Here is a 23,043-nt window from a genome sequence, read left to right on the forward strand (position 1 = left end):
CATCCTAGTACCAAAGAACTTCTGCAAACTCTCTAAGCACTTGCAAAACAATTTCTTATCAATATTTCTTTTAATTTTTTTGGGGGGGTGGGGGGGTGGGGAATGACCAAGTGGATCGGTCTGACAAAAAATAAAAAAACAATTGTACACACTCTGTTTAGTGAGTATTTCCCACTGAAGAGATATTACTAAGTGATAGTGCATGATTTTGCTAGGGCAACTTGACCTTTTTGCTTGTTTCTCCCTGGTAATAAGCAAAGACAATTAATCCCATATGTTGAGCTGATGAGTAATGGTTCCTTGTAGAAACAATGGTGTCACATGCCAGTACATACATCAGCATTAACCTCTATTAATCACACAGAGAACAATGACAGTTTACTGAATTTTGTTGTTCAGTAAGCTCTACACCAAACCCCTAGACTGCTGAAACATTGTTCAGGAAACAGAATTGTAAGTTGAAGAAGTAGATGGAAAATCTGCTATATTGCACACAGGCCTGCCTAAACCTGTGCTGAGCTTCACTTTCAGCTCCATACAGCTTCCCTCTTCCTCTGAGGTGCCTTCTCACCTGTCTGCAGGCTGTCTTGTAAATGCAAGTGCACTCCCTGGCACACAATTTTTTTAAATGCTCATATGTCTCCTTTTTGAAAATAGTAAAATATTTAAGCTAGAAGAAAGAAAAGAAATGGAAACACATTCCCTAAAACTCCAGGAGCTGGCCTGCTCTGCTTGCACATTGGCAGACATTTCTTTCCTTACCTCCTCTGCGGTGAGCTCCTTTCAAATGTGAAATCCTTTTCTGGGTGCAGGGTGCAACTGCTGGCTAGTGCTGACTTGGATGGCTCTGTCAGACGGAGCTGGCTGCCAGTGGCTGCAAACAGCAAGCCAGAAACACACACAAGGACCTCGGCTTGTTCTTTAAAACACAGGGCATGGGAAAGTGCTCTGCTAACCTGGAGTCAGGGAAAGGAGAGTGATGGTCACAAAGAGAAGGACATTTGAAACACAGTTGATAAGTATGCATTGCACTGTGTCCCTCTACACACAGGAACGGCTGGTAAGTCTCTCCTCTCCCCAAGGGATGTTGTGAGCTGCTCCAGGCACACTGCCCGAAGCTGCTGCTTCCCTGAGCTCCTGTGTTAACTCTGTAAGACCAGCAGCGAGTGGCTTTGGAAGTGAACAGTCAATTTGCTGTATCAGTTGCCCTGGCAGTCTGATAATTGCAATGGTGAAAACTGAGCCAGGGGATCCAGAAGGGTTTTTGGAACAGGCTTTCAGCAGGTTTCTGACTCCTGTTGTGGAAAACCTTCAACATTCACAAAAGAGCGGTGACCTAATTGTGAAAAACTGCTCTCAAAGGCCCTGTTTCCTGTTTACTGTTTCATGTCATTTTGGTGAATTCTTCTTTAAAGGCATTTTCCTTCCATTTTCTTGAAGCACTATTCTGGCTTTGTACTTATGCCAACAGCCTTTGGGCTTTGTCTGCACTGAGTCTGGAAATCTTTCATTCCCCTCTCTCCAAGCCGACCATGTTCAAACAGCGCTTGTGGAGAGGTGCTAATGTGCTTTCCCAGGCCTCTTCAGACATGATTTAAAAGCTAGTACTTAAAAGCATAACACAGAGAAATGCATTTCCAAAGGATACATTTTTCTTCCACTTGGAGCACAACTATCTAATTTTCTCTGAGAAACTGAGCCAGGAGTCGTTTGACTTTGTGCATACTAGCTGAGTTATAATTTAATTGAGGATGTATTTTATCTTTGGGCTTGTTTTTAATCTTCCTTTTTTTCACTGCTTCAAACTCTCTGATGGCTCTCCTTCAGACTTTACCAGGCTCACCTCATGTCCTCTCCACCTGTGGATCAGTAATGTGAGTAATGTGTGATGCATATTGACACTGGAAGTGGTTTAGGTTCCATTTGGAAGATAGTGCCTTCCATTTTAGAAATAAAACTTGATTGTAGTTTTTTTTACTGTCAGTTCCAGATTTTCTGTAATATTCAGCTCTTTGGATATTTCATTCTTCTGAATAACTCTTTCAAACAATACATTTTTCTGTCTGTAACTGTACATTCCTGTCTAATACCTTCATATTAGACAGAAAAAAATTTCTTTTAATAATCTTTCTTTTTTAAATTTTTCTTTTAATAAGAAAATTTATTTTTCTGCAGAAAAATGCTACTCTATGGTCAAGTTTTCAACTTCCAGGGATTAAATAATCCATTCTTCCTTGCTTCACTGAAGACTCTGTTCATACTAAACTCCTTTCTTTGCTTCTACACCTTTGAACGTGCTGACACTACTTTTCCTTGGGCTGAAGCTGTTCTATTGTACTCTCCCAGATACAGTTGCCCCTGCCTCTCTCCAGCTCCTTGATACACTGTAGTGAGGGGTCAAGCCAAGTGGCCACTTAGTGGCATTTGTTTTGGTGACCTTTATTATTTTCGTACCTGCCTTTAGCCTTTGGAGACAGACCACTGATTCCTTTCATATTCAGCCAGTTGAGTCAATGTTTTGGAGACTTGTTACTGTCTCATTATGGCACATCCAGTAGACTGAATATACTTTACCCTGTGCTGGAGCTGGAGGCAGTGCCTGTTAGATCACAAGCATCTTGTGATGCCACAAGCAAACCACTTATTATTAAGAAAATAAGGCACCTGTATGCTTGTCTAAATCCCAAAATGAACTCTGGATGAGCTTGGATCCTCATCTCAATCCTCACTGAAACTCTTCTGGCAAGGAGCAGGTCTCAAGACACCTTCAAGGGTCTGTGCTGAAATGTTACACTGCAAATGTTGCTCTAACACCTTCCCTGATACTGTTTTTCTTCAGCTTCTGGAGTATGTTGAGCTTGGAATAGAATGGGTTGAACTTCCATATTAAACACTTTGTAATGCAAAGTGGAACACTTTGGAGAAAATGCCATCTGTACAGCCGAGCCTGAGAAGAGATGGAGAAGTATCTGCCTGCAGCCCCTGTTTCTGTAAACTTGTTAATCAGAGCTGTCTTGACTGCATGAGTTTCTCAGGATTACCTCATTAGGCAGGTGCTTCCACTGTCCCTTCTAAGGTGACTATCTGCCATGTATGTGAGCAGATACTGCTTATTTGGGAGCTAATGACATGATTTGTATGTAAGAAAGAGCTACTACAAAATACTTGCAGATATAAATCATTTTCCCCGCTGCAATAAACTTCATGTGTTTGTGTCACAAATAGTGCAGTACCAGGGAGAGTGCATCAAGTGCAAGCTTTTAATACACGTATCTTGTTTGATGATGGAGAGGGAGGATGTTATTCTTGTAGAAAAAGAAAAATTGATTTGTTTGGTTTAGTCAGCAATTTACTGAGTTAATTTACTTCCTGTATATGAACATGTTCACGCTCCTGGGCAATTGCTATATTATTATAAATTGAATTAAGTAATAGCATGGAAAAAAGGATTTGGATGAATGGTGCTTTATATGAGCAGAACATACAAGAATCTTGAGCTTTATTGTGCTGCATTTTTTAATTGCTATCCCCTCTGAATGTTTTTTTTTTTTTTTCCCACTGACAAGCTAGTTGCTAGATGCTGTAGCAGCACAAGGTCACATCTGCCCAGCGATGGGTCTCTGGTACTCAATGTTCTTTAGATTTAACAAGGTGGTATCTCCTAGGGCTTTGGGTCAGTGAGAAGATAAACAGCTGACAGACTGACAGTGACGTGAATTCCCAGTCAGATAGCTTGGACCCTCTTCCTCAGCTGTGGGAGATCTTATTTTCTCCCACAATTGTGTCCTCAGCAGAATGGCAGAATGAGAAACACATAGAAAATTGGTAGCATTCCCAGGTGTAAGCTGAGAAAAACCTATTGGCTTAAATGGGGTTATAGAAGAGCATGGTATATATCTCAAAACCAGAAAACTAAATAAGGAATAATATCTTTGGTAATATCATAAATGGAGGGGGGAAGTGTCAGTATATTTCTCTTAAGCAGAAATTATCAACTGTGGCTCTTTTTGGAATAAGCCTGGGGGAAATGGGTAGGAGGAAAAATTGTAACCCTGTGTTGAGGCTCTCACCTGATGGCAAACTGAAGACCAGCTATTGTAGCCTTTTCCAGGAACAAAGTCTGAACCTCATATTATAATGGTAAATTCCTGAGCCACTGCAACTCTCCTGCAGCTGAAGGACTTCCTGTGGCATATGAAGAGCAAAGGGTGTCTTTTTTTCTGAGCTGAATTGGGGTAGCTCTTTCTCATAGCAAGACTTAAATGCCTTGTCTTCTCAGTATTTCAGCTTCAGAGTTAGTGGGTACCAAGAGACAGAAATGAAACTGTTTGCTATTAAGTATAAAAAGGAAAAAGAAGTAGATGGAGCTAATTGATCTACAACCTCCTTCCTTATAGTTTAGGAACCCCTTGGAGAATAAGATAAGGGGATCTGAGTGGTACTGCTTTGAGGAAATGAAGAATGCATACAATGAGTAGTGACAGAAATGACAAATATTTGGAACATGGATGTAGAAAGAAAAACATTGTCCTTGCCTCACTGCACTGACTTCCTGAGCAACACAGGAACAGTTTCCAGCACCTGAGATGGCTTTTTGTTCTGCGCTGGAACAAGATCTATAGTCTGTCAAAATCAGCAGGGCCAGGACTGCCGAGTCAACAGTGCCTACCACCCACCAGCAGGGCATTGATTCTCTCTGTAGCTCTGAGTGCTCTAACCACCCAGTTTCATGTGTAACACAGCAGTGAAGCCTGCTTAAACTTCCCAGTTTGTAAAACAGGACATCCTTCTGTGGACTTTCTTAGGAGCAGAGAACCTATCAATTTTTTAGAACAGTATTTCCAACTTCTGAAACTATTCATGCTCAATTTTCATGCAGCCTTGGGCAGTCTGTTGGGTGTTTAATCCATTTTAATTTCTAGTTGGGCTTTGAAAGGATGTTTTGCAATGTGTGCTGTAAGGAACCAATGGCACCATCAGGCTAAAATAGTGAAATAGGATTTTACGGCAAATTTATTATAATAAAGATGAAACATGTGCATCTGCTGAGTCACTTCAAGTGACATTATTTAAAAGGAAAAGCACAAAGGTTGTTGCTGACGTTTAATCCATCACCTTGGTTTTAATGAAGACACATAGCTAAGGACAGGAAATAATACCTGCTACAGGTGACAGTCTTTAGCCATACAAACTCCCTGCTTCCACACCAGAACCAGAGCTGTCTCAGCTGGAACTCATTTGAATGTTTCATGCATGCTCTTGGGCTCCAAATGAGCTGTCACTTCTCCATTAAAAAAAATGCTCAAGAAAACCAATATGAAAAGGATTTTTAGGTTCTGTTTAACAAAGCTACATGTCCAAAGTATCTAAAAGAGGGCAGTGGAATATGAGTGAAATTTTTTCACTGCAGTGATTCATCTCATGAAAGCCCCAGCATGAAGCATCATTAGGTCTGCCTGGTGTGAATGCAGTCAGTCAGGTTATAACATGGCTAAATAAGTCAATTTTGCACTCCCAAGCACTTTCATCTCTGTCACGACCATTACTTGACAAAAAGCATTTTGCCAAGAAGCAGCCTCATCTTCTGGCTAAGGTAATTAATTATTGGTTGAGGAGGGGCAGCCTGTCAGCTCCCAAGCAGCACAGCAACTTCTTTTTCTTGAGCTACTTTCCTCTGAAGCTGGCTGCATTTCAGAAAACAAGCTGAAGGCACCCAAGGAGTCTGCTGCTCCTTGGAAAACTGCCTCCCTTCCCCTCCTTGCTTGCCCACCCTTCTGGCCTGAAACAGTTTCCGCACTGTGGAAGTGAGAAGGCTCCTTCATCACAATGAAGGAGAAGGAGCTGAAGGCAAACAGCTCTTTTGTGACACCTCCTCTTGATGCAGCCCCCACTGGTGCTTCTGAGGGATCATCTCAGTCCTGTGAATTCTGAAAATCATTTTGTTTTGGTTAGGTTTCTTTGTTGCCAGAAATACCACTGACGACTGTGGGCTTTAATTTAGTGGTAATTCAATCACTCAACTTTCCTGACAATTTTTTGTTTGCTTGCTCTCAGCAGCTGCATTGCTATTAAGCAGTAAATGAAATAAGCAGTGTAGATAAGGCATCAGTCTTGTTCTTTTCAAGACTAAACACTGTGAGAAAAGCCCCAGTTATCACACAAATCTGCTTAAATAATTCTGCAGGTCCCATTGCTGAGATTACTCATGTTCTTCACTGCAGTGTCTTTGCTCAGCTTTGTGCTATAGCTCAGCCAGTGGCATTTTTAAAAATCCAATAATTTAGAAACCATTAATCATTAATTAATCATTCCATTTTACAACTGATGTAACATACACCAGAGCTCCCTTTATCTTCTTAACAGCAGCCCATTTTATTTTTAAAGACACACTGCTAATGTGAGCCATGATAGAATTAATGGGGTAACCACATTTCCTCCTTGCCCTCCAAACCGCCCTCTGCTGGATGTCAGCACCTGCACTGTGATCTGTAAATTCTTACTCACTTTCAAAAAACATCTACAAGTGATGGAGTTCACGGGTGATACTGACCACATTGCTGCTGTAACCTCCTCCTTCCATCAGCTGCTCCCACCTCTCTCATGTGCTGTTTTCATAGGTAGGAAAAGGTTAGCATCCATGAGAATAATTTACAAACAGCTCACTGGTTGTTCACAAGTCACCTGAATCCCAGAAGGTGTCTGGGGCTTAGGTGGATATTTGAGGTTTGTGTACCGCTGCTTGAGACCCACCTGTGGCCATCTGCTTCTCTCTCAAGCTTAATTGCTATGTAAAGAGCAAAAGCACTTTGGCAAACCTCAGTATTCTCTAATCTGTGTTGCAAGCTGCTGGAACACTAGCTCTGGGTTTTTTTTATGAAAAGATGCCATACATACCAGCAATATGATACTAATGGCAACATGAGCAAGTCATTTACCTGATTCTGTCCATTGAATGGTTTAGTGGGAGCAAGAAATAGCACATCCCTCCCTGACCCCTGAAATTTGTTTCAAAAGTTCTGCAGTAACTTCAGCTCTCATTAAGAAGCTGGAAACATTATTCATAATTTAAAGTCTTTACAAAGAACCAGTCAAATTCCCTAAGCCCACTGACGTGGACTGCATGCTCATTACAAACAGGAGTCTGGCATTTCCAATGTTATTTAATTTACTGTTTCTCATGGCAAACAGTCTGAGGCAAGAAAGGCTTCAGGGCTAGTTCTCCATGCAGTCTTTATAATGTGGCCTTCATCACAGAGTACTGTGCAGAGTTGGTTCTGCATCAAATGCCATGACAGACTGAATGGTGCCATAGGCATCAATCTGATGAGTGCTTTTCTGCATTCTTTTTTCCATAAAATGAAAAATACCAGCCTCTCTGCTAACTCAGGGAGTCCCACAGCCACTCTCTAGCAGGTCCCCAGGACACTGGTCACAGACTCATGGCATACCCACACTGCCATCAGACTAGCCTTTCCGTGAAGCCCTGCTCTGTTTCAGAATATCTACACTACCACTGAAGTTCAGATTACTCTCTACTATCCCCACTCAGTGTGTATTGCTCACTACTGCCCAACCAGGCTCTTTCTGCAGTAACTAAACTGAAAGATGTGCTTCAGCCACTAATGGCTTTGAGACCCTAGGAACACACCGCAGCTACTCTGAAGAAAAAGCTCCTGACAGACAAATGTTGGACTCTCGGCATCATTTTGGTCCTAATGCAGACACAGCCATCCTTCGCTGTTTGGGCTCTGACCCACTTTGTAGCTAAAGTGCTGCAAAATGTGCACGGCAAGATTAACAATGCATAAATTCTACAGACCTGGATGCACCTGGATGCATGTCTACAGGGGAAATTACTGTGAAGTTAGTGAGTGGGACTGGGAACTTACTGTACACTAATTCTTCCTGTAGAGCACTTGTAGTGATAATTCACTCTTCCCTGAAAAACGTATATTCTCCTACAAAAATTTAAATGCTACTTTATAGCACATTAAGATTCCTATGTTCATAAGCCTCCAGACAACCAGAATACTGGATGATTAAACATTAATCTGAATGAACTTTCAGAGTGACTTTGTTAAACTATTTTAAAAATCTGTGTACTGACACTTGGAATTAAAGGAGATGCCATTTTTTTTCAAAATAAAATACAGTTTACTGTTGAAATTTTAGTTCTGAATCAAAGAGCCAATACAAGATCTTACCTTGGTTTAATGATCCATTTCAAGAATCTGAAACTAGTGATTTTGGATTATTTTTTTTTTTTTTTGAGAACAACAGTGTAAATAAACCCCCCAGAAATCATTCTGACATTATTTTTCTCTCACTGTCCTTGATTTTCAGCCAAATAGATTAGGAGAATCCTTCAGACCACAAAGCCTGTATTGAAGCAAATATAATACTTCGAGATGAGATGTTAAATTTACACAATGAAATGTATTTAAGAAGCAATTTTTCCCAAAGCAGGGCAGGCTCAGACTTAACACTATTGGATTCATTTTCAATTTGTTTGGCTGCCCAACCACATCTTTATTCAGTAAGTATAGTTTCATCTCAGAGCCTTGGGTGCTTATGTTTGGTTTGAGAGAAAAAATATAATTTCCAAATGGCTTCCAGTTTATGCTCTGTATTTCTTCCCATTTATAAAATGTTTTCTGCCTTGGTGTTTTGAGTGGCCAAAACACTAGCAAATGTCTTTTCAGCCTGAGCATGGCTGCTGAGATTTGCTATACCAACATGGAGGCAGACATACGTTGATTTTTACCTCCAAACCCTTTGTAGATAAGCAATTTCTGAGCACATGGTGTGGCCTGTAGTCAGTGCCAGCCCCTGGGTTTGGCAGCTTGGTCAGATCTCTACACAGGGACAGTTTTCAGTGTAAGTTTGCATCTGACCTGGGAAAAGTTGAAATCTAAGTACACATGTTGTTGTCATGAGGCTCCGGTTTCGCTAAGTGTTAATATGCATACCTGGTCTAATTCGCAAATCAGAGCCAAGTAGCTAAGAGTTTTTTGCTTGGCAGAGTTACTCTCCCACCCACTAACCCCATGACTTTGGCAATAAACAGACCCAGAAGAACACAAACGTCTTTGTACATAACAAGCTTTCTGTTTCAGGGTAGATTTGCATATACTACCTTAAAATTTAGTTTCGCTATAACTGGAAGGTGGCTTGTATGCTGTTTGTTATGACTGTGTTCTTGCAACTTGATGCAAGAGATTACAGAGATACAAATTCAGTGCTGTGACTCTCAGCAAAACTACAAAAATACAACCTTATGTCTAACAGAAGAGGAAATAGCAGAGTTGTAACTCACAGAAATATTATTTCCACACAAAAAGGCTGTGGAGAGTTCACAAGCCATCACCACAGCAGCTATCACCACAGCACCTCTATTAGATCTTCTGTGATTTTCTTGATGTAACTTAACTCTTGTGATTTTCAAACCTGAGTAATTTCCCCTGAAATAATTGGAAAAGTTGGCATTAATAAAAAGTACATCCTGCTTGCAACATTCTATAATTTATATAAATAGTTCACAGAAAACTCTAAATTCTCCTTTTCATACCTTCTTGTACAGAAGAAGATAAGTACACAGAAAATATTATATTTATGTAATATATATCCATGGCCATGTTTATGTAATGTATACACATGGCTACTCTTCTAGTAGATCATTAATATTTTGCACATGCACATGACCACTTTAGTCACAAATAACTTGAGAGGAAACCTACTGCATCTGCTGTCGTTGATACAATTACATTATCCTTCCCTTCTGCATTGTTACCTGCAGTATCATTTCTTAGCTCTGAGAACCTTGTTCTGATCAGCTGCCCCAAATGGAATTGGTTGCAGTCATGTAAATAGAAGTTCAGCTTAATTATTTTCCCATTTGAAAAATAACTTTTACCTGAAGCAAGCAATGCTTCATTTCCCTTTCTTGTTTTCCCACCATCCCCTTGCCTCCTTTCAGCCACAAAAATAATTTTCTCCATGACATATACCAAAATTTTGCTTTCTGCCTCTCTCTCCCTTCAAAAACACACTCAGCAGCACTTTGTGACAATCAATCAAAAGTATTGCAATAATAGTATTCAACAGAGTCTTCACAGACATATTCACTTACCCATCTCTGGGATTTCTGTCTGCTATGAGAGCTGAAGAGTGGGAGTCAGGCTTCCAGGAGTTTCCTTTTATTCCTGCCACCATCTCCAAGGAGCAAGTTTCTATAACCATCTCCACAGTCTGCACACACCCCAGGCAGCCAAAGTTCATGGTCATCATCACCTTTCTTTCCCTTTTTGTGACACCTTCTTTTAGGTAGACTCCTCTTTTTAACACACAGAGTTCACCTCCTGTCTGATGCCATGTTTTAGGCATATCCTCTGCAAAAGCTTCCAATTCTCCACTTAGTCCCTTCCAGACAGATGGGGACAGCTTTTTGTACCAGTTTGCAGCTAAAACAACTTGGCTGACTGGGACACAAGGCTGAAATTATAAATTTACAGCTTTAGTACAGGTTCTTTCTGCCTTTGGCTATATACTGTTTCTTTGGTCACTGGTGAAGAAATTTAACAGCTTCCCCATCTGTAAAACACATGTACTAATATATGCATAAACTCTTATTCCTAATATTACTTACCCCAAAAGAGTTCTGAGAAGCTGAATTTTGAATTTTGAAGAGTGCTTATTGACACTCAGCTGAAGCATCTTATTGACCTGTAAAATCCCTTCTGGATTAGATAACACAAATCCTAAACCAAATTCATCACAGCAGTACCACTGAGATACTAAAATAATTGAAACAAAACAACAACAATACAATTCTAAGACTTATTCTGTTGTAAGTCTAAAGGAAAAGGTATATCTTTTCCCCCTTCACAGCTCTGGGATAACATTCCAGCTTTTCTCAGATTTCAGATTTTAAAACCCCCTAAAGTATAGCACTTAAATCTGCTTTTTTTGCTTTACAGAAGTAGGTCTTGGTGAGCAGTGCAAGCAAATGGCTTTATGCTTATTGCTTTTCAAAAACTTTAAACACTTTTAAGAAATTTTAAACTAATTGAAGAAGTGAAACAAAGGTGTGCTGTGTCTTTCACTTTTGCCATGTCACCGCCACTGAAGCAGCCATATCTGTGGAACAGAAGCAATCACAACACTACTGGGATGGATTGGAAAGAAATGGGTAAACACATCTGCAAAGCATTTAATCATACTCCTCTGATATTGTTGGGACTTCAGACAGTGATTTCATTTGAAGCAGGACCAGGTCCAAGTAGAAAATGAAATTTTTTAACTGGAAGACTGGATGAGGCTGCACCCACACACCTGTATAAAGAGAGCTCCTTACAGAATGCGATATAAATGTGTTTTTAATTGCAGTAGAAAGCCTTGATTGTAAACCAAACTCAACTGTATTTACTCCAAGCAAGCCCAGGAGGAAGAGTAAGAAGGAATGGTTGCTATCCCACTCTTCTACAGGCATGGACATGAAACAAAGCTGCTAATTTACCTTTCATGGCCCACTTCTAGAGGCGAGGGTCTTCAGCAGGATTGGAATGGTGCCTGTACCCTCTCTACTGCAGCTATTGGTGCTGTGTGAGTCGGGAATGGCACACATGACACCGCCTTCAAGGAACAGGAGCATAAAGCAGCACCAAAGCAGCAGCACTGAGACAAAAAGGCTGGAGCCAGAGACCCAGTTTCTAACATCAGTTCTGCCAAGACTGCACCATTTTGATCCTGTCTAAACCAGTTAACTGCTCCATGCAACCTTTTCCCCATCTGTTTAGAAAACTGGAATTGTATTATTTTTAATGGTTAAGTGGCATGGACCCCATAAATAACATTCTGCTATTGATCTTCAATATTACTCTTCACTATCATCAGTGAAGTAAAGAAGCTGCAACCTAGTGGAACTGGGGAGTGGGGGAGATGGAATACTGTTTAATATTTTGGAATTATTAAAAGTGGAATTATACCTGTCCAGTCATGCTCACTCTTCACTTCTGAGGATGCACAACTAATCTCCAGTGCAAGCTGAAAGGTAACCTCTGAAGATAATAATACCACATCAGTTTGTGAATAGAAGTGAGATCCTAATCTCCATAGCCCTGTCAAATTACTTATTAGGAATTGGAGGGGGGGAAAGAAAGAAATACATACCTCTGTGTATTTTAAGACAGCTTATTTTGAGGAAATACAAGCCATACAGAGATGGGACAAATCCATGCTAAATAAATAAACAGCACAGAAAAGTAACTGTGCAAAGATCTCATGGAAACATGTTCCAGACTATCTGTGCTGTCAAGCAGCAAAAAAAAGAAAACAAAAAGGTCTTGCTGTATGAGAAAGACAAGTGGTTTCAAATAGTTCTTTAACATTGATACAAACAAGGTCAGATATTCTGACACCTGTCTCACTTCCAGACTTCAGTGAGAGAGCAGAGAGGATGGATTCACAGAGAGCATGTAAGAAGCAGTGCCCAAATGGAGCTGAGGACATGAGCAAGGTCCTGTTTGTTTCCTTTCATAGTGCAAGATGAACAGAATATGAAATGCAATTAGAAGGCAATGTACTTAAATTGCCAATTAGTTCTGCACTGCTACCTTGAAAACCAAATACTTCAAGGGCAACAAATTGTTCCCTTGAAACTTGATAGATTTTGTAAGCAATAATTAGTAAAAAGTGTGAAATGCACATACATGTACAGAGAGAATCTCCCTAATAGCTATAGACAATACAGGCAGAACTATGTCCTGCTTTCTCTGAGACAGAGTTGGCTCATTGCACAGACAAGGGGCTGGCTGGGACTGACAGTTTTTATCAAGTTTGACCTAACAACTTCTTGATCGACTAACTGAGAAAAGAAACTAATTAATAAACACATAATCTTTGCTTCAGTATTAAGAGGCAAAAATCATGACAGATGCCAGAATTAGCCAGAATTTTCCGCACGAGGAAGGGAGGGAAATGTTTTTAAAATACACCAGAATTTAAAATTTGTGAATGCCTTAATCCAAATAAAACAAAACAAAACAAAACAAAATAAATATGTTAAGATTGACAAAAATCTGGAGTCGGGTACTAGCTACAGAGGCATTTTGAAAAAAGCTGGCAGGAGATAAAAGAGACACCTCAGGAAATGCATTTCCATCCTTACAAATAGGTTGTAACTTGGTACCGATGGGGGTTGTGGGGGGAAGAGGGAGGAGTCGGGGTAGAGCATCCTTGTACTAAAACCAAAAAAGTTACGAGTGTAGTATGCTTTTTGTTTGCCTGGTGGAGCGGTATCCTGCGGCGGTGTACGTGCGGTGTAGGCACGGGCAGAGCCTGAGCACTCACACCGGCATCCAAAGGCTTGACATTCCCCCAAGCGCCCGCTCGCAGATCGGAGACATCAGGCAGGGTAATGATGTCTCTGCCCGACCGTCTGTGAACGCCGCTCCCCGCTCTGACCCTGAGGGGTGCTGGCAGCCCCGGCATAGGCGAACCCCGCCAGCGCTAGGACACGGGCTGAGCCAAGCCGCGCTCCCTGCGCACCGCGGGCTGCCGGCACCGCTCCCGCCTCCCCGTCTCCCGCCTTCTGGGACAGAAACTCGGGGAAAGGGCTCTCCCCGCCTTGGGAAGCGCCAGGCACGACCTACAGGCTCTCTGACAGCGCTCACCTGCCGGCTGCACGGAGCCACGCCGCGGGCTCGGAGCGGAGCGGGAAACTCAGCCGGGACCGCAGCGCAGCCAGCACAGGTCCGCGCCCGGGAGAGCGCGTTCGCCGCGGGGGGCTCGGGCTGGCTGCGATGGCAGCTCACGCCAGCTGCTCGGACAGCAGGGCCCGCTGCCCCGGTGAGGGGAGGGGGCTGCTGGTTAAAGACGTGAATGAAAGACAACGCCGCCGCCCGGCCAGAACGGTGCCCCGCTGAGGCTCCCCGGGCGGCCGGGGCAGCGCTGCCCGGGCGGCGGGCGGGGGCGGGGGGCCGTGCCCGGGGGGCCGTGCCCGGGGGCAGGCGAGGGGCCGTGCCCCGGCGGCAGGCGGCGCTCCGGGGCTGCGGCGGCGGCGAGCGGGGCCGCGCCAGCCGGAGCGAGCAGGGAGCCGGGAGCGGGGCGAGGCGATGGAGCGGGGAGGGCACCATTCCCGGTCCCGGCGGGGAGGAGGCAGTGCCTGAGGTGAGAGGGGCTGCGGACGGCCGGGCCGGGGGCAGCTGCTGGGCGAGGGAATGGCGCCGGGTAGCGGCAACTTCGCCGCTGGCCGGCGGCACCGTGCGCGAAGTTGTCGGGTGCCGTCCCCGCCCGGGCCGTGCCCGGAGCGAAGGGCGCTGCCAGAGCCGGGGCGAAGCGCGGCCACCCCGCCCCGTCCGTGCCGCCTGCCCCGGCGGGGGCTCGGCCCTGCTCGGCAGCGCTGCCGCGGCAGAAGGTGACGGGGCCGGGCGCGGAGCGGCGCCGGGAGCTGTGCCCGGACTGTCCCGGGCGCTGCTGTGTTCGCTTGCCTGCTTGGGGGTTTGGGTGTTGTTTCGCTTTCTTGCAGAAACGGGGTGTGCGGAGCTGCCGCTGGAATGTCGCGGTGGTGTGCCCGTGCGTGGAGCTGCACAGGGGCCCCAGATCCTGTAGTTTTTGCTTAGGTAGAGCTCCCGCTGGTTTTCCGGGTCTTTCTCAAGCTTTACACAAAATTAAGTCTACAACATCTCCTAAATAATATGCTTAGCTAACACGATTATGAGTTTCAGTTTGCATCCTCGGCAAAATTTGCTCTGAATAGGCACGGCAGTCATACTTAATGTTTGCTAAATGCATTACTATCAATTTGAGTGCATATTATTAGTATGGTCAGACCATAAATTCTGAAGGAATATGAAGGGGCTGTCTTGATTACGATCAACACCATGTGGTTTGAATATTCCAGCTTTGGCACTGACCCTGAAAATAGTGGTTAAGGTTTGTTCCAAAGAGGAAGGTGCCTGACCATAAGACCCTTGACGAGCCTGATCACTTCTAGATCACTTTCTGAAAAGGCAGATCTCTCCTTTCTTTGAAATACTTGTGCAACAGATACTTCTGCAAGAACTTTTTACTGCATCTTTCTCCCCAGGGTAAAATTGGATGGGTCCATAAAAGGTGGCAAATCTCCACCTAAGGGCAGTTTTTAATTCCGACTGAAGCACCAAAGTTACTTGAGAAGAAAAGCTGTCTTTTGAGTCTGCTTATCCCTCCCCAGGCTATTTCCACAGTTCTGAAATGACTTGAGGGTGACCTTCAGAGAAAGAAGTCAGCTTTGCTCAGAGGATTTCAAACCTTTTATTTGCCCTTCTTAAGGCTGCTCTAAAACAAACAAGCAGAGCATTTGGAAGGAAACCTATGATTGAATATTCAGCAATTCATTTCCCTTGGGTAAAAGCTGATAGATGTTTTCACTTGTTTTGGAAAGGTTTCTAGCCAAGCAAGAAAGATCTGATTTGACACTGCTGAAGGTAAAGCATGAGGTAAGGCAAAGGAGGGTAGTACTTGTTTGGTACATTACTCCTGATGTGGGGAAACAGGAGCTAGAAACTGGGTGAACTGTTGCAGGGCTTTTTACATTGTACTTTTATTTTGGTGGGTTAATCAGTGTATCAGTTTCTGTGAAAATTCAAGACTCCTGCCTTTTAAAAAACGTTAGGGATATCACCAGATATTTTCAGGCAGTGCATATCTGAGACACCATGGTACTGGCCAAGAGATTAACAGCACTTGGCCTTGTGCCTTTGGGCTTGTGCCTAATAATACATCTGCATTAACTGTCAATAAATGTTTGCCATCACTTCAGGCTTAAGTATAGAGTGGCTTTAAAATGGCACAGAAAGAAAAGTTTCAGCTCAGTTTTTAAATGTGACAGCTCTTTGTATGACTAACTCATGGTGCCTGGATCTATTGTCAGGGTCCTAATATAGCCCATTAATACAGCCTAGCTTTGTTTATGTGGCTTTGGTTTTGAAGACCTAAAACGTGTGAGTTTATGTCTTTTATTTCCCCTTAGTAAGTCCGTGTTGATAAAACAGATGAGAGAAGAGTTTCATTAGAATTGCATTTCTTTGCTGAACTTACGCAGGACTGTGATGGTCTTGGGATGCTTCTCATATTTCCCTTTCCTTTGTCGTCGTGTTTGATTCTGGGAGAAATCCTTTTAAGTGCCTGACTATGATTTCACTGTAAGGACACTGTAAGGACACTATAAGAAATTACTCCCAAGTAATCAGATTGTGCCTTGCACTGAACCCAGCACTGTCTGCAGTCAGACAGGATCAGTAATCAGTCCATTGTTGGATGGATTTTCAGACACTGTGGAAACCCTTGGACTTCTCCAGCATGAGACCAGTCTAATTGGAGAAGCTAGAGCCAGAAAAGCTGGTGGGAACTGATGATGCTGTAGCTCTACCTGTGCTAATATTATGCATTGGTACTCTTGGTAGCTGGTGAGTATCCAGGTGGGGAATTATTTCAGAGTATTGTCTTCTGAATGCTCGGCATAGCTTTTAGCTTGTGAAGTTGCAGGCATACAGCTATTTGATTGCTTGTTTTGAGCAGCTGGGGGAAAGGCTGAGATGGATTTGATCTCTGTGTGCTCAGATTGTCTGCAAGGAAGAAAAAGAGGCAACATTTTAAGACTGAATGAATGATAAAAACCAATGTTCAATTTAAATGCTATTAAGAGAAGAAACAGGAAACTGGAGATAGTGGAAACTCCTAATTTTTTAAATGTCTGAATGATTGAGGAGCCTTTCTCTTATTTAAAAAATGATATGGGCAGTCAAGGACCAGAGTGTTAAACGTATGATGCACACAGATTTCAGTAGAAGGTTCAAAAATTTTTCAAATGCAGGTAGGTGATAAGGATTGAGATTATTTCTTTTCAAACATTTTGCAACTCTACTAAAAAAATTAAGAAACCTATCAGCTCTTATGTACTACCTCTTTAAATACTCAGTGTGTCTTGAATTGCATGGAGTAACTTACTTCCTCAGTTAAGATATTTGTTTTGATTTACCTAACTTGTGTGTTTCCCTGCTCAGATGAATGACTTCATCAGATTATAAAAGGTGTCTTAATCAGTCAAGGGACCTTAATGGTTTGTTTGCATCAGGCATTTTTAAGAACCAGTTAATTAAACCTGACAACTTTAAGTTATTTGGTCCTGCTTCCCTGATGCATGCCTCTGCATCACATGCATGTTAAATTTCAAGAGGCAATTTAGTCCTGTGGAAAGTCAGTCTGTTGCTTCTGTTCTTCTTGTGTAGTGTTTTGCCTATGGGAGACGTTCCTTGCTCCTCACTTAGTTTTGTTCTTCACTGGACTAAGATATAAATGCAAATTAAGATTATGTGCACTGTGAGTGAGCTGAGTGAAAAAAACAATGTTTGTGAAGGTTCTGGTGCTGACCGTAGTGCCTGATGAAAGACCAGTGGCTTTTCCCTGACTTCCCAGCAGAGAGGATGGACACACCCTATGTTATTTAAGATGAGAGAGGGACTAGGGTCACTCTGCTTTCTTAATAATTGTTCTTCCGCCCTTGCCAACTCAAAAATCATCTGTGATGGTTCACTGAATGCTAATGTGCTTTACATCTTCAAACTTCCAGTGCTTTCAATAACCATAGGTGCATAAAGAGCAATTTCTGGAGCATTTTCCTTCTTATTAAATATTAAAAATGTCTTTGTTTTTTCACCCTGGAATTAAGATAAGAAGTATGCAGTCTCCCAGGTTCTTAACATGAACTGGCATCTCTGATAACTGTTCAGGTTCTACCAACAAATTTGCTATTTCACAACCATTTGGTGATAAAATCTAAATCTTTAAAGCAAGTCAAAAGTTTATGGTATTTTTTCCAAGTGACAAAAAGCTAAAGGAGGAATTTCAATTACTGTAATTGAATTAAGCCACTCCAGTCTATTCCTATTCCTGAGCAGAAAAGGTCCCAAATGATTTCTTCCTTCTTCTCTTTCAGGGTTCTAAATAACTACTTTAAAAATAAGGATAATTAAGACTGTAAACTGTGATGCCAGCTATTGGTCAAAATAAATGTAAAACCACTAATTCTGCACAAACAATGATTCTTCATTCTCTGTGCTTGGTTAACCAGTGTCTTTCTGAGCTCTCAGTAGAATTTGTGATGCTTGTTGAAAACAAGAGATTCAACTAAATTTTGTTAAATTAGAGTTCTGCACAAGTTGCAGGAGGTAAATCACTGTTTGACAAATGGAAAGGATATGAGCATTTAAAATAAAAAATGTACTCAAGATTCTAGGAATATTGAAGCAACCAAGATGAAACAAAAATAAAACATTAAAAATGTATCCTTTCAGTGTTGTTTTAAGGAAAAGAATCGTGTATGTTGGTGTTTATGGAGATTATTCCCATTTTCTTATTCAGAGCTTTGTGTTTCTTGAAGATACAAATAGCATTTGGACTGAGATGGTACCCACAAGAAGCTCTTTGTAAATATTAATGTTGTGGGGGATTTTTGGCAACTCAGTTAGAGCAGTTTGTCTCAGTCATCTATAAATGGTTCTGTGAACAAAATAAATAGACTGATACCAACTGGGTAGGGAGTAATGGGTAAGATCCATCTTCATCTGTGTGCAGAGTAGTGCCAGGATGCCCACTGCTCACCCTTTGTGAGTGGGAGGAGTTGGGGCCGTGCTGGTGATACCCTTCTCTGCCTGAACTCCATCATTCCTTACGGGGGAAAAGGGTGTTGACACATAGCAGGGTCACAGAATCATTTAGGTTGCAAAAGACCTTTAAGATCATGAAGTCTGACTCTTAACATTGCCAAGCTGCTACTATGCTGGCTTTGTTTGGTACTCCTGGGATTTGAGCATGGTCCTCTGGGAACTTGGGAGAGGATTTATAAACATGTTTATTTGTTCGTTATATATCTCTTGCCATCATGCAATGTTTGTTGGGGTTTCTTTTAACGTTTCTAGTCAGACGTTCTGGGGATGGACTGACAATGAGTTTCCCTAGATGTACTGTGAACCAGTTGTGTGTTGGCTGTGAATCAGATTCCTTACATCATTTTGTGCACATTTGCCCCACTGTCTGAGTTAAAAGACTTCTGTGATTTTGAAATGTTTAAGGAGAAACTGGACAGATTAAGGAAGAAGAAGAAATAAACCAGATTTAGGAGAAACTGTCCTCCAGGGATTAGGCACAGCTGTGATAATAACTTTTTGTGCCCCTGAAAACTATACCTAACTTCTTCAAGTCTAGCACATTTCTGAGACTTTGGGATTTTATCTGTCCTGGGTGTTGAAGAGAATTGAATCCTGAAATGGAAGCTCGTTTCCTCTCACGTTTTAGTTTCTCAAATTAGAATTGCACCTACACTACTGCTTTTAAATGTTTGTCACATCAACCAGCTTTGAATCAAGGAAAACACTGCTTGGGATACCCATGTGTCTGAAAACATATCTCTTAGTATCTCTTAGCGCAGATCCCCTTACTGTGGTGACTTCAAGGGTGTAAACATTTGCATCCTTTCAGTCTCTCCCTTTTGCCTTCTCTTCCCCCTTGGTCTCCCTTGCTGTGGGAGTACACAGACTGTGAGCCCTGCTTTCTGTGCTGTGTACCGTTCCTGGTGCAGGTGGCTTTGGCATTACTGGGCTGTTACTGGCCTGAGCTGGAAGGAGTTCATTCACAGCTAAACTCTGTATTTGTTTACAGCTGAAGCAGCTCTGAACTACATGAGCAATAACACAAGAACACCACATTCAGAGTCAGTAACAATGGGAATGTGCTGGTTTAACCACACAAGTGATGTAGATTAATGAAGGAACCAGGATGTGATTCCTGTTAATGGGTCTAGGTCATGTTGTTTGCATCAGTGGTGTAAGGCAGTGTGAGCCAGGAACCTGTCCCACTGTCTGAAGGTGGTTATCATAATGATGGACAGATTTTTGCAGTGTATAGAAAAATATCTCTAAGGTTTTGTTTGGGTTTTTACTTGTTGGTTTTTTTTTTAGTGGGGGGGGCGGGTAATAGGTCTCTAAGAATAAGAACATCCTGCTTTGGAAATGAGGTGGAAACAATTGCTAGAGAAAGTGCATTGCCAACACTCTGAATCATTGAATGTTCTAAATAAAAGGATGAAGGATAGCCTGAGCTTGAGGGAAGATGAGGGGTTTTTAAACTTATCAGAGTGAAGTGCGAGAATCCTAGGCACTCCATGCTGAACAGATTGTAACGGACATGAGGAAAAAGAGTTGTTTTCCTTCAGATTATCAGTGCATTTTTTTTCAGCTAGTAAAGCCAGGAAGCCAGAGCCTCTATGGAGACTCTGCAATCACAATATAAATTAATTCAACAAAACTCTGAGTGAAACTCAAGCCTCTTTAGAGCTTTGCAAACATTATCCCAAGGCTAAAGTCTATATGGCTTAGAATTCTACTTCATTCTGACCTGTTAAGGTAAAATTTTTACTTGGTTCTCACAAATTAGTTTTCTTCCCTCACAAACTGCCTTTGATAATGTTCCAAATTTAAGGAAGAAATACTTGGAAAAGCAGGTATTTCCTAAGAAATGGAGCACATCTTATAAATTTTAGTTTCTAATTCCGACATCATAAATTATTGCTTTTGGAGATCACTATAATATGCTTCTAGTTAATGAAGATTATGGTAGACCATAAAGACTGATTCCTGCAGTGAAATTGCAGTTATACTTTGATGGCAGAGACCTGCTACGTGTCTCCATGGACAGTCTAGTACCACTTTGTTACCATTACTGGACTTTTTGCCATCTTTTTACATGGCAAGACCTCGTTGTTTAGTTGAGCTGTTAAATTTGATTACAATAATGCACACATGTTGATTGCATTAATCCATGTTGACATATTTCTGAACTTACCTCTGTGCTCAGAATAATGACCAACCTTACCTGCCAGGCTTGAACAATCAGTGAAGCCACAAGAGGCTTGTCTGTGGTTTCTGTTCATGTGCATGAGTATGCTAACTTTGAATGGTATCATTTATATGATGGCTTTCACTGTACACGAGCACACAGTAAGTTACGTTTAATCAGACAGTTTCTGTGGCAGTACTCAAATTAATATATTCAGTCTAGTTCCCAGCTAAGTTTTAGGGATTTTTCTGGCTTGCATTCAGTTGAACTTGTGTTCATTGTGTAAGGGAAAGTCATATCAATTCCTTTAAAAAGTCTCCTCTATTCAGCCTACAAGAAGGCAGGAACAACTCTAGTCACACCAGTTCTGGTTCAGATAAGGTTGATTTGTATTAAGTTATGTACCTAGCATAATTTTATTGCTACATTTTTGTCTATTGTGTTTTTCAAGGTCATTTATTCAGATTTCGAGGAGTAGTTTAATGTTATTATGTACTGTAAAGTCATCAAAGGTGTTACAGGAAGGACTTTTCTGAGTATGACTTTGAAGCTTACAAAAACCTTTGCAAATATATATGGATTAAGGAAGCTGATTGAGCTGATTGAGGTTACATATGAAAGAGAGAGAAAAAGAAAGAAATTTTGAAAAGTCTTTTCATGACAAGCTTAAGTAGTCTAGAAAGAGGTATAAGGCTCTATTTCATACCTACTGGTTTAAAAACAAAAAAGGTTGAGTCCTGTGAGGCAGGGAAATGCACAGCATACACAATCTTTTCTTTATCCACCAGACCCAGCTTTACTGGTTACTGTTTACAGAATAGCATACTCTCCAGGCTTTAGAGAGTCCCAGCATTTTGTGATTGCAGATTGTGAATATCCTCTTTCATGTGTATATTCTTCAATGTAAATGCCACTAAAATATTTTTCAGATTAGTATTGCATTTAGTGTTTCCCTAAAAGCCCGATTTTAAGCTCAGCCTCTCCTGGTGGTTGTATAAGGCTTGATACCGTGAAGGTTTCCTCTGACAGCAGAGGGACTGGAATTTGTTCTGCAGACTGCTGTTCAGGGCTCTTAATTGGGAGCAATTCCTGGCTGCATGGCAGGGAAATGTTCTTCTTGGCATGCTGAGGTAAATGAAAGGAGCCTGTCCAGACCTACCTTTTTGTAAATGAGAGCATGCCTCAGTTGTAGGTGTTTGTACTTGTATTTCTTTGTACTGGTACAGAGGCCTAGAGTTAAAACCCCCAGAGTTATGGATGAATAATATCAAATCACCCTTCGACCAAGCAAAAGTAAAACTTCTAATTTTATTTCTTTTCTACCTTTAAAATAAAAAAATATGAAAAGAGCTTACATTCAACATCTAATACTGACAGACTTCACCCTTACAATCATAAAATATCTTCAGTTGAAAGGAATCCACAAAGATCACTGAGTCCATGGAAACAATTTCTTCTATGGCTTCTGAATTTCCCACTGCAGTCTTCTGGTGTTCTTGCCTAATTACTTTTCAGTTAAAACAGGTGATCCTCACTTGGCTTTCTTCTTCCACTCAGAGTTCCAAGATGATGGTTTCCCACTTGAGTTAAGTGAGAGCAGCCTTAGGACTGCCCAGCTTGGTCTGTTTGTAGACACGTATGATCAGGGATGCACTTTACATCTGGAAGTCACTTTGGCAAGCTCTGCTTTTCTCCTGCAGGAAGGGAATCAGCATAAATACCTTCAAAACCTGCACTACCTTGGACTTGGCACAGCAATACTGTGTTTTCTGTAGGTGAAAATTTTAACTGAGCAATTGCAATCAAAGATTGACTGCTTCTCTGCACTATCGCAGTGGCATTGGATAATAGAATAGTATGAGCTGGAAGGGACCCTTCCTGAGTAATTCACACAAATGAACTACTGAGTAGGTCAGTGTCCTGAGGCTGATGGGCTCACAAAAAGTAAGGGGTTTCAAGAGTGGGTCCTTAAAGAACATTGAAAAGCCTTTTATTTATCAAATCTCATACATTCTCTTTTATTTGTCAAATCTCATTCATTCTGATGACTAGTTCACGGTTCTTGTGCTTTGTCATGTTAATAAGTGCAGTGAATCATCTTTAATAACCATTGAGTTTCTCTGTAAACTCTGATAGCATCTGTGGAAACTGTGACAAATAATACCTGTTCAA

At 41.8% G+C, this 23,043-nt stretch overlaps 2 protein-coding genes across 7 annotated transcripts in view; one reads left to right on the forward strand and one right to left on the reverse strand.

Moving 5' to 3' along the window:
- LOC134553836 (uncharacterized) overlaps positions 1 to 13,967 on the reverse strand; it is a 32,680-nt gene extending 18,713 nt beyond the window's left edge. The window contains exons 1-4 of the mRNA XM_063403967.1: positions 13,671 to 13,967; positions 10,130 to 10,491; positions 9,317 to 9,461; positions 763 to 956 (exon numbers count right to left, since the gene is read on the reverse strand). Coding sequence (XP_063260037.1) covers positions 763 to 956; positions 9,317 to 9,461; positions 10,130 to 10,383 — 593 coding nt within the window. The 5' untranslated portion in view covers positions 10,384 to 10,491; positions 13,671 to 13,967. The remainder of the gene's footprint in view (positions 1 to 762; positions 957 to 9,316; positions 9,462 to 10,129; positions 10,492 to 13,670) is intronic.
- The window catches only part of KCNG2 (potassium voltage-gated channel modifier subfamily G member 2), a 52,825-nt gene continuing 43,050 nt past the window's right edge, over positions 13,269 to 23,043 (forward strand). The window contains exons 1-3 of one of the 6 annotated variants that reach the window (XM_063403927.1): positions 14,016 to 14,166; positions 15,422 to 15,476; positions 16,309 to 16,445. The gene's annotated coding sequence lies outside the window, so the exon portion shown is untranslated. Of the gene's footprint in view, positions 13,750 to 14,008; positions 14,167 to 15,421; positions 15,477 to 16,308; positions 16,446 to 23,043 lie in introns of those variants that run through there. The other 5 variants (XM_063403946.1, XM_063403936.1, XM_063403918.1 and 2 more) reach the window with 5 other exon arrangements.

This window comes from Prinia subflava, chromosome 1 (assembly GCF_021018805.1).
Source record: "Prinia subflava isolate CZ2003 ecotype Zambia chromosome 1, Cam_Psub_1.2, whole genome shotgun sequence".
NCBI lineage: Eukaryota > Metazoa > Chordata > Aves > Passeriformes > Cisticolidae > Prinia > Prinia subflava.